Genomic DNA, 14362 nt, shown 5'->3' on the forward strand with positions numbered 1-14362 from the left:
TTCTTAAAAATAATAATTTGAAGTACATTTGACATACCACATATGTTTTGTTTTGCTACAGGGACTAACATACGCTTGCAAATAAGTAAAGCAGTGACAGAAAAACATATGAAAAAGGAAAAAAATTATGTCTTGAACAGATCCATGTCGGGTTTAACTATTTCAAAATGGTCTAAGAATTTCAGTACAGAAACAGGCTATGAACAAACTGCAGAATACAAGGAATGACTTAAACATGTTTTATCATAGGTGCAGTAATTGATTGTGAAAGTATGAAAACATAATACCCTGAAACCCGACTCAGAACATCCTCCTCTTATTGCAAATGTGCTGGCATGGCACATGTTCAATTTCATGACACACACAGTACTGATCTGTTACAAGCGGTAATTGTTCCTGCACACTTATAAAAGCATATTGTGCTGTATCCCCAGGAAGGCGGTATGTGCTAGAAAGAGCAACACCTACAGCTGAACACTGTGAGTCTTAATAGAAGCTGTAAGAAAAAGGATGAAGAAATTAACATTTACCACTTGCACATTACCGATACAAAAACAAGTTCCCTCTGGCTGGAGAAGCATCCACAAATGCTAAATTCTGACCATATGTACTCTAATGCAATTGTCTCTAAACTTTTTGATCCCACACCCCAGCATTAAAAAAAATATTTGTGCATGCACCCCAATATACATATATTTATTTATAAATTATAGACATGCATGACTGAAGTTCTAATATTTTCTTCCCGCACCCCAATGGATCATCTCACACACCCCACTCCGGAGAACACAGCTCTAACAAACAGAAGAAAAAACAAGTGTCTGGCCCAGATATTTGTCATGAATATCCACACCAAAATCCTGGGGGCTCTGAGCTGGCCACTATAGCTAAGCTTTTGCTAATAAAGATGAAAAGTCAATCTTACCAGAGGTGGTGGTGGAGGGGGCCCTCCAGAAGGCGGTGGTGGAGGGGGAGGTGGTGGTGGCGGTGGCGGCACAGGCATCAGTTAAGATTTCTAGCTTCACGCAGTTATGAAAAATACAGCCAAAGTCTATGTCCTTGAGGGGAAGGAAGGGAGGAGAAATAAAAGTGGGAAAAATAAAAAGAAAAAAAAAAAAAAAAGAGGAATGTGTTTATACACTGTAAGCTGAAGATCAGCCAAGTTTCTAGCTCTCAGCAGACTGAAGACTTTTATAGTGTACTGCTTCCAAAACTACAGTACGAACAGCCTCAGTATAGTTATCTGATGACAACATTCATCTAAAGAGCAAGCTCACAGATCTGGACAAGTGCCATGAATACCAAATACATAGATGGCAGCCTGTCCAGCTTTAACTATTACACCTTGCCTTAATCTACCCCATAGCCCTGTAATGCAATTCTGCAGAGAAGAAATCACCATTAACCACATGTAAGCACTCCTGCTGGGGCAAAAACTCTGTTGACTTTAAGCCAGAGGTTTGCTGCTTTAAGGAGAGAGTAAGGAACTTTGTAAGGTTCACTGTACTTGTTCCAATGTTAAAAAAAAAAAAGACAGACATGAATGAATAATAAATGAAGAAATAATTCTACAAATTAAAGCTTCTATTATTGATATAAGGACGAGACATTTCAAGTATTAAAGTCACATGTGTTTTTTCTGCCATTTTGAAATGTCAACTTTTCACAATTCTTTAGTAACACACTGACGAAAAAGACACACATCTTCCAACAAAAGCTGTGTATTATTTTTTTTTGTAACCTCCTGCAGAATGACAGTGCATCACTCACTGATTTTCATCTCTAACCCAGCCCCTGGTACGACTGCATCCCCTCTCAGTCTGAAGTCATCTGTAAAGTTAAGAAGCAACCCCTGTATTTCATCAGTAAAATTGCAAATGAAAGTACTAGGCAGTGCCAAAGAGAACCCTTGGCAATCCATACTTGGTAACATCTTTTATGTTGACAGTGACTCCTGGATAAATGCTCCGAACATGTTTTATATCTAGTTTTATGTCCATTGTCTCATGACTGTCTTCTGAAACTCTTCATAATGTCATGTGAAACAGTATCAAAAGTTCTACAATAATGCAAAATATGACATCTGCTACTCCTCTCCTTTCTGTAAGGCTTTATCTTAGCAGGAAATTATATAGATTTGACATATTTGCTCTTTATACATCCCTATAGATGCTAATTTGTTTTCCTGTCTCCTCCAAGCATTTAGAAACATCTCACTCATTTTGACGTTTCCCTAGAAACTGATGCTAAGTTCAAAGGATCACAGTTCCGAACCCCTATCTCCTTTGTCCTTCCCTTCTTTTTTAAAAGCAGGCACTCTGTGCTTTTCCAGCTGTCTGAAACCTTTCAGTCAAGTAATGTAAGAATCACCTGAGTAAGCAGGAGACATGAGACAGTTAAAGCTGGAGAACTTCAGGAGAGAAGACAAGACAGAAATGAGGCAAGTTACAGTCTTTAGGAGAATACCTAGCTGTTTTGTTAGAGAGGAATAGATTAGAAGGGGCCATGAAGTTAAAATGCACATGCAGCCTTGTCCACTTCCTACCTAGCGTATGTGAACAATATCCAGATAATATCTGAGTATCTTCCTTCTGCTGTATCTTGTAAAACACTTTATGGGAGATCAATCAAAAATTAAACATGCAGAGCCTCCGCAACACTTGCTTTCTCCCTTAAGAGACTGCTATGCAAAGGAATAGCATGTCAAAGCACTCTGGACCGGTAACAGAACTGGTTACAATTGCTTTAATAATGGCTTAATGAAGCTTTCCAAGAAAGGCAGCATCACAGCATCTCTACCATTCCACCCTCATTGTTGCCCTATGCAAAAAGCAATTATCAGAAGATACCTCCTTTCCTCAGTTAAGCCATTCAAAAACATGGGCATAAGGAGAATGAGTCTTCCCTGCTAATAATATGTTTTGGGTTAGTGTCTTCATACCCTGCAATACAGGCCTTTTATCTTCATTAAGGATTTTGATTGGGAAATATGCTCTTAGTCAAATTAGGAAAAAAATACAACCCACGGTTCTGAGGCAGACCACGTGCATGACAGCAGGAGACAAAGCACACACTGGAGGCGAGCAGCAGTGGGAGAAAGGAAATGGGAATCAACTCTTGGTATTTAGAAGTCACAATCTCAAATGCAATCAGATGACTTTTCGAACAGATGACTTTCCTCTCTCACCAGTCCTTGTTTCAGCACCCATTGCTCCAAGCAGTGCAGCCTAAGATCCAGGACCAGAAACTGCGTGCCCATCTACAACCCAAAACTCAGTGCAGATGAAGTATTCACTTCACCATGTATCCCTCTCCGCTATCCTGAATCCTCCTGCCCAGTGACAGAGGAGAAGAATGCATTTGGGGGGGCTATAACACATAGCCCTTGAAGAAAATACTGGAGATGCCCTGTAGCTTTCCTCCCACACTATTCCAAATCCTCTACAAATGAACTACCTTTCAGAAAATTCCACGTATGTGCTTTCCTTTGTCTCTTACCACAAATTCAGAGGCTCGATGTCCTGACCTTGATGTGCATTAGTGTTAGACTAATTAGAATTAGACTAATTCACATGGTATTTTATACCAGTACCATTTTGCAGTGTGAAGGTGATCACATTAATACCTATACAGTGAAGAACCATTTTCCACATCAGGGTTCTATTTGTTCAAGCGGGTTTTGAAAGAGGGAGTGCTGTCATTCACACAAGCGGAAACTGATAGCAAAGAAGGACTGTACGTAGATAAAGGTTTGCATCTTCAAACTAACTTACAATACAAAAACCTGGCTCTTAAGATTTAGTCATAACTGCATAATCTACACACTTAATATGTAGGGCTTACTTAATATGTAGAACTGGCAATGAAAACCTTTTTTGTATTATTGCACCTATTTCACTTACATGGTTTGTATTTAAATAAAATTATGGAGAAGACTTGAACACTTTCAGAATATCAACACCCATTATTTGGAGGCCTCTATTCCTTGGTTAAAGGCTGTATTTTATTTGTCTCTTACCCCCTCCCTCCCATTAAGCTGCTAGTTAAAATATAGTTGGCAATTTCAGACAACAGCTGCAGAACATGCCAGGGTTATAGATTTGCACATTATAAACTAAAATTCTGAATTAAAACCAGAAAAGGAGTATCACGTCAATCAGTTATAGTGTCTGTTGAGAGCCATACAAGAGGGACATGCCATAAAGGGTCCTTAAGGCACATACGTCCTTTCTCCTCTCCTCTAAATATACATATTTATAATTGGAAGAGAAGGGTCTGAACCATCCCTGAGAGACTGAAATAAAAAGACATAGTGTAAAAAGTTGGCAATAGCTGGGGGAAAAGCTTGTGTGTTTAGCCTCAGTTTTCTCAGGCAAAAAGTAATGTACATCTTCCCTTGACTTCCACATCACAGAACAGAATGAGGCCCAACAATTGCAGAATTTATTGCAAAAAAAAGAAAATCCCAAACCCTGTCTTTTCTAGTCCACCTCCCCACAAAAGCAAGGTTGCACATTTTTTTTAGTGCTTTCTGAAGTCTAATTTTAGGTGTCCCGAAAAACGTGGCTTGTATTATTTCCCTTGGGAAGCTCTTTCGCAGTCAAATAACTCGTAGTTCAGATTGCCTGACACTCAGCCTAATTTCTCCTTTTCTTAGTCTGATCCCATTTGCACTCCACTGCAGATGACTGACTTGTACCAAGCAAAATAGTTTCACCTACCCCCCAGCACCAGCTTTGTGAAATATAAGAATTATAATTCAGAAGCACATTTACAAGGACTAGTTATACTTTTTGAGCTGTTTTATTTCTCACAAGTCACCTCATCAGTGAATGAACATTATTACTGCTCTCTGATCCCAAAATAATTGGCCTTCTTTTGTTCTCTTGATAAGGGTGGTTCTAAAACTGGTAACTTCAGGTGTCACATATTGTTCCTTGGATCTTCTCACAGTGCTTGCTCGAATAGCAGCTGGGTTTAAGAACCACAGTGCAGTCCTCAGTGCACAACTCAAGCTCCAGATTTCTGAAGGCTCAAATAAAGTCTTCACCCAGACTTTCATTTTAAAGTGTCAGACAAGTCGGAGTAGGTGCAGAGCTTTCTTCTTCAAGGACTGCTCTCTCAGTCCTGTGCTGGATTCACCTGTGGGAAACTCATTACCTCTGCCTAAACTTTTATATAGATTGGCCCTCACCTTGCCCAGCTACCAGATGTACCTAAGCTCTGATCCAAGTGCTTCCCAAAGGTCTCCTAAAGTGTCACTGCCACAGTACTGGACTCACACTAAGACAAAAGTCCTGCTGGGAGGACAGAGCCAAACTAAGAAACAACATGGTTTCTGGACAGCAGCTGACATGCCTCCTGCCACACTTCATGCTCAGCAGAACCACCACAGGTCTGTCTGCAAAGGCTATTTTAAAATACCTTCACCCATCATGGAAAGGGAAGGCATGAAACAGCTGTACCTTCAGTTTAGAACAATGTCTAGAAGGGGAAAAGACGGAGGAAAAAAATCACAATTATTTAAATGCACATATATTTATACACAAAAATATTTCCTAACTAGTAGCTTTTTTGCTTTTTTAAATAGCTATAGTCCTTAGGTCTTTAGGTGGTATAGTCATTAATATGAAACAATACAGTTGGAATTGAAAATGTAACCCTTTTAATCAGTTTGGAGGAAAGGACTGCAAAACAACCGATTCATTACCACTAGATTTGCAATCACTGCACCTGTGCAGTCTGAGGTAGGTAATTCAGCTTTGGAGGAATTTACAGATATTTTTTCCTTCAAAGTGAAGGCTGGGTAGGTATTTCAGAGGCATGCAGGAAAGCTTATCTAAAATACTGCTCTTGCTTTCTCGATTAAAAACTGAAGAAAAAAGAAGTAGACCACAAACTTTTAAAATTCTCATCAGCTTTTATATAATCAAATACGGTCCCCATTAACCATACTGTTCTGAGTTACAGCATTTAAGTCCTTACATTTTAATAGAAAACTTAAAGAATTTCAGAATTAAATGGGAGCATCAATAAACCTGTGCTCAACTTTCATGATCTGAAAAGTAGACAATGAGCCTAACTGTGCTCCCGTTTGCTCCTGTGAAACATCACCAAAGAACAGCTGAAATCTCTGGTACAAGCACACCACAGATATTTTAAAGACAGTGTAACACATATAGAGAAAGAGAAAAGAAAAGCAGAGAGTAGACATGTGCTACACAGGTCAATTTTTCTGCTGTCACTATCACACAACTGGAAATGACTTGGAAAAAGCTTCTGTTTGGAATGAACTGGTTTAGGCTTTAATTATAACAGAATCAAACCATGTAGTTTTAAAGCATCAGATGCTACATTCCTTTCTACCATTTTTAGTGTGAATGACTGTTTAGAGAACAGAGCAAGGAAGAATCAAGATAGAGCCTCTGAGTATCCTCACAGTCTCTTTCTCCTCTGCAAAAATAATCGCATCCACAAAAAACCCCTTGATAGTCTCCACTGTATTTGAGAGATTTACAAGCAGTGCAAAGTGTCAGACTGTTAAAACCTGCTTTTACAGAAGAAAGGCAAACGCTCATATACATACCCATCTTACTATATATATTTCAAGGCATTCACATGTAGATTCTTACAGACAACTAAGAAAACTCTAGCCTTTCATCATTTCCTAACAGACAGCACCTGTATTGTTCATAACTTGAGAGAAATTTCTGCTCTCAGCCACCATTTACATCACTGCAACTAAAGGCAGAATCTCACTTTTTCAATTCCATTGAAATGTACAAACCTCGAGGGTTCTTTCTCCATTTAATATCTGATGAAACACTCTTAAGCAGTATTTGTCTACACAGGGTCTGTGGGATTGTCAGACGGCACGTAACAGTATCCTGCATCTAAGCCAAGGAACCTAAGTTCTCCTCGGCTTGGACTATTTCTGCCAGATTTGATGCAGCTAAGGGCTGCATCTCCTTCCTGCCTGAAAAGCAGCATGACTCTTATTCTGTCAGGAGCCTGACACCACTGCACCAAACTGGGCAGGGTTGACCTAGCACAGATTACAGGAATTTGAAGACGCCTTGCTCCATGTGTGCTGTGGGCAGATCTCTGCTGGGTTCCCTATGGTGCTGAGGCTAGAAATTGAAGTGCTATGTCTTGACAAACCTCCCTTAAGAGGCAAAGCTGTGCATGACTTCTTGTTCTTACACATGACTATTTCAGGGCATAGCTTGTTGGGGATCTGCCGCAGAAGACTATTTGCTGTAACGGAGCAAAATAAAGAGAATTTGTCATTCTGTTTTAAATAAGAGAAAAGAATGACACATAAGAAGAAGAAATATATTATGCCTACTGTAGCACTAACCTGAAGTTAAAGAGTCCAAAGACAAATGACGTAAATTAGAAGCAATTAGGACTTGCACAAAGACAGGACTTTGCAAAGGAAACAATTTATACAAAGGGTTTCCTTGAAATATACTGTATCATCCACACAAAGACAGACATGGCCTATTTCACTGCCAGATATATAAACAATGGCAAATTTGGTATACAGTCATTAGGAAGGTTAATCATTGGCCTAAGCTAAATAAAGAAAGTGCAGCTCAGTGGAAGCTCAAGGTCACTGCCACATTCTGAAGACAACTGTTTACTTTTATACTCCTCAAGAGTTTCAGTGTGAACAGCACTTAAGCTCTCTTAGTAGAGGCAATCTGATGTTTCAAGCTAACATTTGCGAGCTTTGCAGTCTCTGCAGAGAATTAAACAGTATGTTTTCACATTATTATTAATATTTCTTTATAGTTATTCATATATTTATGTACCGTTATTCATATAATACAGATATATTTGAAAAGTATACCTGTACACAGAATGGTTTCCACCAAAGAAATTCCTAAAGTTGTTTAACCAAATCCCCTAGTAGTAGAATGTTTTGCTTTCCGATTGAGTAGCTAGCATCAAAACAGAAAACCCAAACAAGGCAGTGTTCAGCATTTTGCTTTTTCATATTTGCTATACACAGCTCAACAAATGTGTTTTCAAATGCCAGTCAAGTGAAAAGAATTTGCAAATGTGAGTATTAGAAGACTACAGGACTTTCAAAATCCATGTCTCAATTTTAAAATTTTCACTTTCAGTCACATGACATTCCATCAGAGATCCTATTTTCACAGGTTTCCATCTTGAAAATACAGATTTTTAGAAACCTGTATGCATGCCACATCAGGCTGATATCTACCAGCTTAAGAAACACAGTCTAATACTGGCAGCACAAGGAAAATAAATATGGTAATTCAACATGAACCAGTCCTCCCTACAGTACGGTACCTATATCATGCTCCAGCACAGGCTGTGGTCACTGTATGCTGCAAGGAGAATTGTCCTTCACGAGGATGCAAAACATGATGATCTGGTCACCTGCAGGTATAAGTTGCCAGGGAAATCCTCACCTCTAAGGAAGAATGGGAAGCTTTGATCTTGATTTTCAGTGAAGTTGTGATTATTTAATTTCCCTTTCAAATCCATTTCCAATGGTAAAAACGCTAGCCCTAACGTCCTCACAATTTAAACAGCTACTGAACATGCTTATACATTCTTAGTTCTATGCTCTTATCTGTCAGTCCTGTTGAAAATGCTGCTCCCTTTCAATGACATAGTTGATAACTTACTTGATCTTAGATGTTCTTTGCACCAGGGTAAGGCTTCCATACTTGTAAGTAAAAGGTATATAACACCCTATGTTATTAAGGAAGCCTCACTACACTGCCATAATATTGCATTTTTAGTACTTTAAGTAACTCATTGTTCTGAAAAAATAAAATGCAAAGTTCTTTATTGCCCCTTAGGTTTCACAGCTGATATATTTATAAAACTTCCTATGTGCACAGAAACGTAAATACGCTTTCTTGTACAGAAAATTGTTAGCTGTTTCTAAAGGCAATTGACAAAATATCTAGCTCCAAACTTACATCCATTTACTCAGGACAACGATTTCACTTTTTTACAACGAACAACAAATTGCAAAGTTATTTGAAACTGCAACAAAAAAAAAAATCCCTGACAAAAGATGTTTTGATTTGTAGGCCTAATTCTGAATTGTAGTAAAACAAAGTTTTACTACAACTTCTTGAGTTTTCCTTTACTCAGGAAAAATGAGTTTTATTAAATTAAAGATTCAGCCCTTTGACTTATTGAAGGATTTCAGTTGCAATTCTTTGCAGAAGTCATTATATTCAGAGAGGATGTTTTGACTGATACCTACTCACACACACAGAACAAACAATGAGCACTAGGAATCCAAAAACAGTCAACTAACTCTGCTGCCTACTGAAGAAGGAAAGTAATTCCAGGGATCAACTGGCAATAGAAGATGTTGTTTAAAGTTGCATCTATCATAGACACAAAGGAGCAAAATGGTTTCTTACAATTATCCTTCTTCCAACAAGTAGATCAGAATCAGCTTCCAGAATCAGCTCCCAGGAATACTTCCAGTGCAGCCAGTATCTGCTGCCATCAGACCAAGCAGGGTAAAGATGAGGACTTACTCATTTCCAACAACTCTGGTGTCAAAGTTTATGCTGGTTTTGGACTCCAGCTTTCACTTCTACTAGTCTGGATCTGGCCCTTCTCTTTCTTTACTTCCCTCTGTGAAAATTTCTCTCCTTTCTAGTGGTTTACCCCTCTCCACTTTCTTCTTTGTCTTTGCTCTTTTCATCACTCACCTCTCCTATTGCCTGCACCTGACACAAGGTAAGACAAATGGAGCCAATTCACTTAAAAGGTAGAGTTGTCTGCCCTGGGGAAAGAAAGAGTACACATGGCACAAAAGTAAGTAACTGCATGATGATACTAGGGGTTCAGTGCAGCTTGCTAGTACTGAGAAAAACAGAAAAAATGCAGAACTAGGATGATCAGGATCTGAAAAAAAAAAAAAAGGAAATGTGATTCCAGGAGGTAACAGAAGTACAGCTGGTAAGTGTTAGTGCTAATGTACAAAGCCTCACCTGGTGGACTGGATAGAAGATGGAAGTATTGAAGAAAAACAACCAGGTAAAATGGTCTGGGCTGAGGAAAGCAGCAAAGCAACCACAGTGTGTACACTCTGCAGCTGCACCAGGCCTTTGCAGCTCCTGGTACAGCTCGTTCAGAGCAAGCTCAAGCATCCCCACATGGCACTGCATCATTTATCCTGCTGTTAAGTCAATGTAAACTCATGATCACTTGATCCAAGAATATTTTGTACAATCTGCTTTTGCATAACTTCCTTGCTACTTAGTCATTTCAAGGATAAAAAGGCTTTTATTCTGTATTAAATGACCTGTTGGGCCCCAATTCTGTCACTCACACAGTACACTACATAGTCTCCACCCCTCTATCAATTTACTAATTTAGGGACTAATCCATCTCTTATTATTTTTTATGCTAAGTTCTCCTTTGTTTTCAGTAGAAGTGATATCAGTTCTTCAGGGTTTAATGCTGAAAATACTCAAGCAAATACAAGCTGCAGCAACACAAGTAACATCACTAACATGTGTTAAGCTGTTTGCACTCACAACTGATCAATTAAAGCAACTTTCTGTCCAAATCCCAGGCAGAATTTGACAGATATCTATGCAGTGATTCACGCATCCCCAAGAGGAACAAACATTCCCTCTGAAAATAAGTTGCTAAAACCCCAGTTTGTTTTCCTGATATGTAAGCCTGGCTTGACTTTTCTGTGCCTCATGATTTTCTTTATGTGTCTACTCAACTAGCAGAGCAGACCTATAGATTTTGTATAGGTACAGTGTTATTTCTTTTCTTCTTTTGCATACAACAAAAGTGTAACTGACTTGGACAAAAGCTCACAACCTGCCAGGACTATTTTATACGCAGTCAGTAGCGCTGGTGCATGTACATTTTTCACGCACAAAATTACGCCGGTTAGGAAAGCAGTATCATAATACTTTTCAAATAGGAGGATACAAAGGAGGAACAAAAGATCCCAAGACCTCTCTTGTGATCCAGTACCATATTCTGCTCTCTTTTTTTCCTTTTCTGTTACTTATAATGAAGAGAGTAAAACATGATACAGTAACTAGAAAAAGTTAAATGTTACAGCAGTCTTTTACAGACCTGTGTATAGCTTGTGAAAGGGGCCGACACAAGGGGGTTGCTATCTCTAAACCCATTCATCCACTTTGTTCATCTAGAAGGAAGCATTTTACCCCTATCTTATGAATCAAGCAGAAGCACTGTAATTTCTAGCCAATGCTTTAATTTGTCAAGGCGGACACTGCAGTTGCCAACAGTGTAAGGATATAGCATATCGATTACATACAAGCTGCAGAGCAGACACAGGAGGTAGTTTTCTTGGACAGTTGTAAGAGCAGTTTCAAGATTGAGCAAGTGCTTTCATACTGAATCTTCTGTTCTTACATTTAGTGAACTTTATCTTGTAGGGACCTTTGGTCTAGTGTTCCTCTGCTTTTCACTTTGTATTATCACTTACACTGTAGCTATAGCTGTTAGGTTGCCCTCTCTGCCTGGGCTGGCTACAAAATGATGCCATTCTCATCACAGCGGGTTACATATCTGTATCAGTGGTGAAAGATGACACAGGGTCAATGCAACAAAGAATCGCACCTCCCCCATGCATGATCTTAGCTGAGAGAGAGATATTTCTGGTAGTCTAAAGGAAATCCGTTTCAGCTGTTGTCTGAATTACCAAGGCATGAAAACACACTTTTCACACCTTATGAAAATTCTGTAGTCATTTCACATATTTCAAAGCAATTCAAAGGAAGCTTAAGAGCTGTCACATAGTCACATACATGATACCAAATGAGTCCACCCAACGATACTTGGAAGTCAAATTAAGGTGGGCATATTCAAAAGAACACACTTTTTCTCTCCAATTTGGAAGCCCTGAGGACATTTTTTCTGTCTGCAAATATAGCACGGTTTACATCACTCTTTATCCTGGCTAGGAAGCCACCAGACAACCCTGATGCAGAACGACCACAAATGAAAAAGCAACTTAATGTAAAATCCCATTAAGATTTTGCTACTATAAGCCAATTTTCAGAAAGCTTCAGTCTTTCAAAAAGAGTAACTACTTTTAAGAGCACAGACTAATTGAGCAAGATCTGGTAAAGGTGTTCCAGAAAGCTGTATCTCAAAACGGCACGGCAGTCACTAAGTAACTCAGTGTGAGTACTGAAGACTTTTAGATAAAACAATTTACTGGATATTATAGTTGATTATTGCGTTTCTTTAGGTATTAACTTTACATATACTCTGAAGAAGCTAGAAATCTTTATTCTGGCATAACAAAGCCTAGTATCATTTTCCCAAAGCAATCATCTGCTTCAACTTTTCATCTGTGATCTCATTAGACCTTAAAATGAATGGCATAAAATACCCACCTAATAATGCAGCAGATTCCCACACACATCGGGGATCAGTAATTTATGGAAGTCAAGGGTAAGAGAGCTGAACTGAGCTAGTCCAGTCTCACCTGCTTCTGATAACTGAACAGAACTTATCCCAATCACTAAGCACAGAGAAGAAAAGTTCCCACAGAAGCAGATGCTTCTGAAAAATCACATAATTCCTATAGGTTAGTAATGACTAACAAACATACAAAGAAATCTGATGCCAATCCTTTCACTGCTCTGCTTCTCTTTGGAGCTAGAATATTTTAAAATATTAAACTATTTAATATCAGTTAATATTTATTTTAGATATAAAATAGTAAATCATGTTATTAAACTTCAAAACTTATTACAGCTCTCAAAATGTGAAAATATTTTTCTATTTGTTATGGCTAAGGTAATGTTTTCACTTGAAGGTCTTCTTTTCAGAGGACAACGAATTTCCCAAAACCCTGACCTCATCAACCTACAAAATTACTCTTTTTCAGTATAAAGAACATCTATTAGGATCTATGCTATGTTCTGTTAAGACATTCAACAGACACTGCTGACTTTTATGGTGTGATTACTGAGATGCAACACTGCTATGTTTTGATTTACTGTTAAAAAAGGGAATTATATAAATACTTTCTGCAAAGTCAGATTTAGTAGCCGTTACATACACGATCCTAGCATGGCCCTTCCTGGTGTACTGCAGTAACAGAAATTGAGATGATGCAGGATCTTTATTTATATTTCCTTTTGGAGGTGCTGAGGGAGAGAGAGGAAAAAAAAGGAGTTGCTTTGTATTGTACTATATGATTTGTTAAAGGCAGTCATATGTTGCTCTTTCCAGTGCAGTGCAACCACAGAATCAGAATCTCAATCATTTTCAGGAATACATCCAAACCAGCAATGACTTGAGCACTGCAGCTAATGAATTAAGCTTTGCAGCTGCCCCTAAGCAACCAAAGTCTGTATGCAAAGCTGATCAAACTATTTATACACCCCTGTCTTCACTGAATGTATATCCTGGATTTTTTTCTTTTTTTAAATCAAGTTTCATACTTAGATTACAAGCTGGTATAGGCACCTGCACTTTTATACACGACTTAGCCTACTGGAGCCTCAATCCTATTAAGACATTGTAGATAACAACTTAAAATGTTTAATAACAACATAACTGTGCCATCAAGAGGAGTTGCACGGGGTTGCTAAGCCCCATTCCTTGACCAGGAACTTCTACAGGAAAAGAATCGACATCCACAAAATTTCTTCCTGGTTATGAGTCTAACGCACTTTTTGTCATCATCATCATCTACAGCGAAACATCCAAAGTATTTTATCAGTGAAACAAAACGCACTTACACAATCCTCTTTCAGGGTCCCACACTGAGCATCTTGTATGTTATCTTGTACATGGAAGCTGAACTGATGGCAAAGCAAACTCAATCTTTCCACCTCCTGTTGGGAAACGTCCCATAGGAGCCGTGGGTGGCAGCAGTGTCTGCACCGCCTGCACATTCCAGCCACAACACTGCACTGGGTCACAGGTCCACGCAGTGAACGGGAACCACCCTCACACACACCCCACTTGTTCCAGCTCAAACTGCCATCACAGAATAAAGTTCTATCCATTTCCTTGATCATCTTCCCTGTGGGTTGTCTTTCACTACAAAGGATGCGAACTGAAGACTAAAAATTATTATACAAACACACGCTGTTAAAATAAACAGGAGTTTGTGCTGGATATACAGATGGAGAAACTGAGCATACCGATTGTATCGGGAAGCAGCTCAACAATTCCATTCATGCAGCATGCACAGTAACAGGTATCACTGTTACCACAATTTCACCAGTATCTCACTGTCTGAATCAGCAGAAGCATTTGCAAATATTTCAGCCCGTAAATGCAGGCTGTCCCAAGACCGTTCTGTGTTGAAATCATCAACCTTTATCTTATGTCTCAGTGT

At 38.9% G+C, this 14362-nt stretch overlaps 1 protein-coding gene across 1 annotated transcript in view; it reads right to left on the reverse strand.

Moving 5' to 3' along the window:
• Nucleotides 1-14362, reverse strand: part of WIPF3 (WAS/WASL interacting protein family member 3) — a 56422-nt gene that overhangs the window by 24398 nt on the left and 17662 nt on the right. The window contains exon 2 of the mRNA XM_080386474.1: nucleotides 926-1058. Coding sequence (XP_080242600.1) covers nucleotides 926-1003 — 78 coding nt within the window. The 5' untranslated portion in view covers nucleotides 1004-1058. The remainder of the gene's footprint in view (nucleotides 1-925; nucleotides 1059-14362) is intronic.

This window comes from Falco punctatus (assembly GCF_963210335.1).
Source record: "Falco punctatus genome assembly, chromosome: 4".
NCBI classification, from domain to species: domain Eukaryota; kingdom Metazoa; phylum Chordata; class Aves; order Falconiformes; family Falconidae; genus Falco; species Falco punctatus.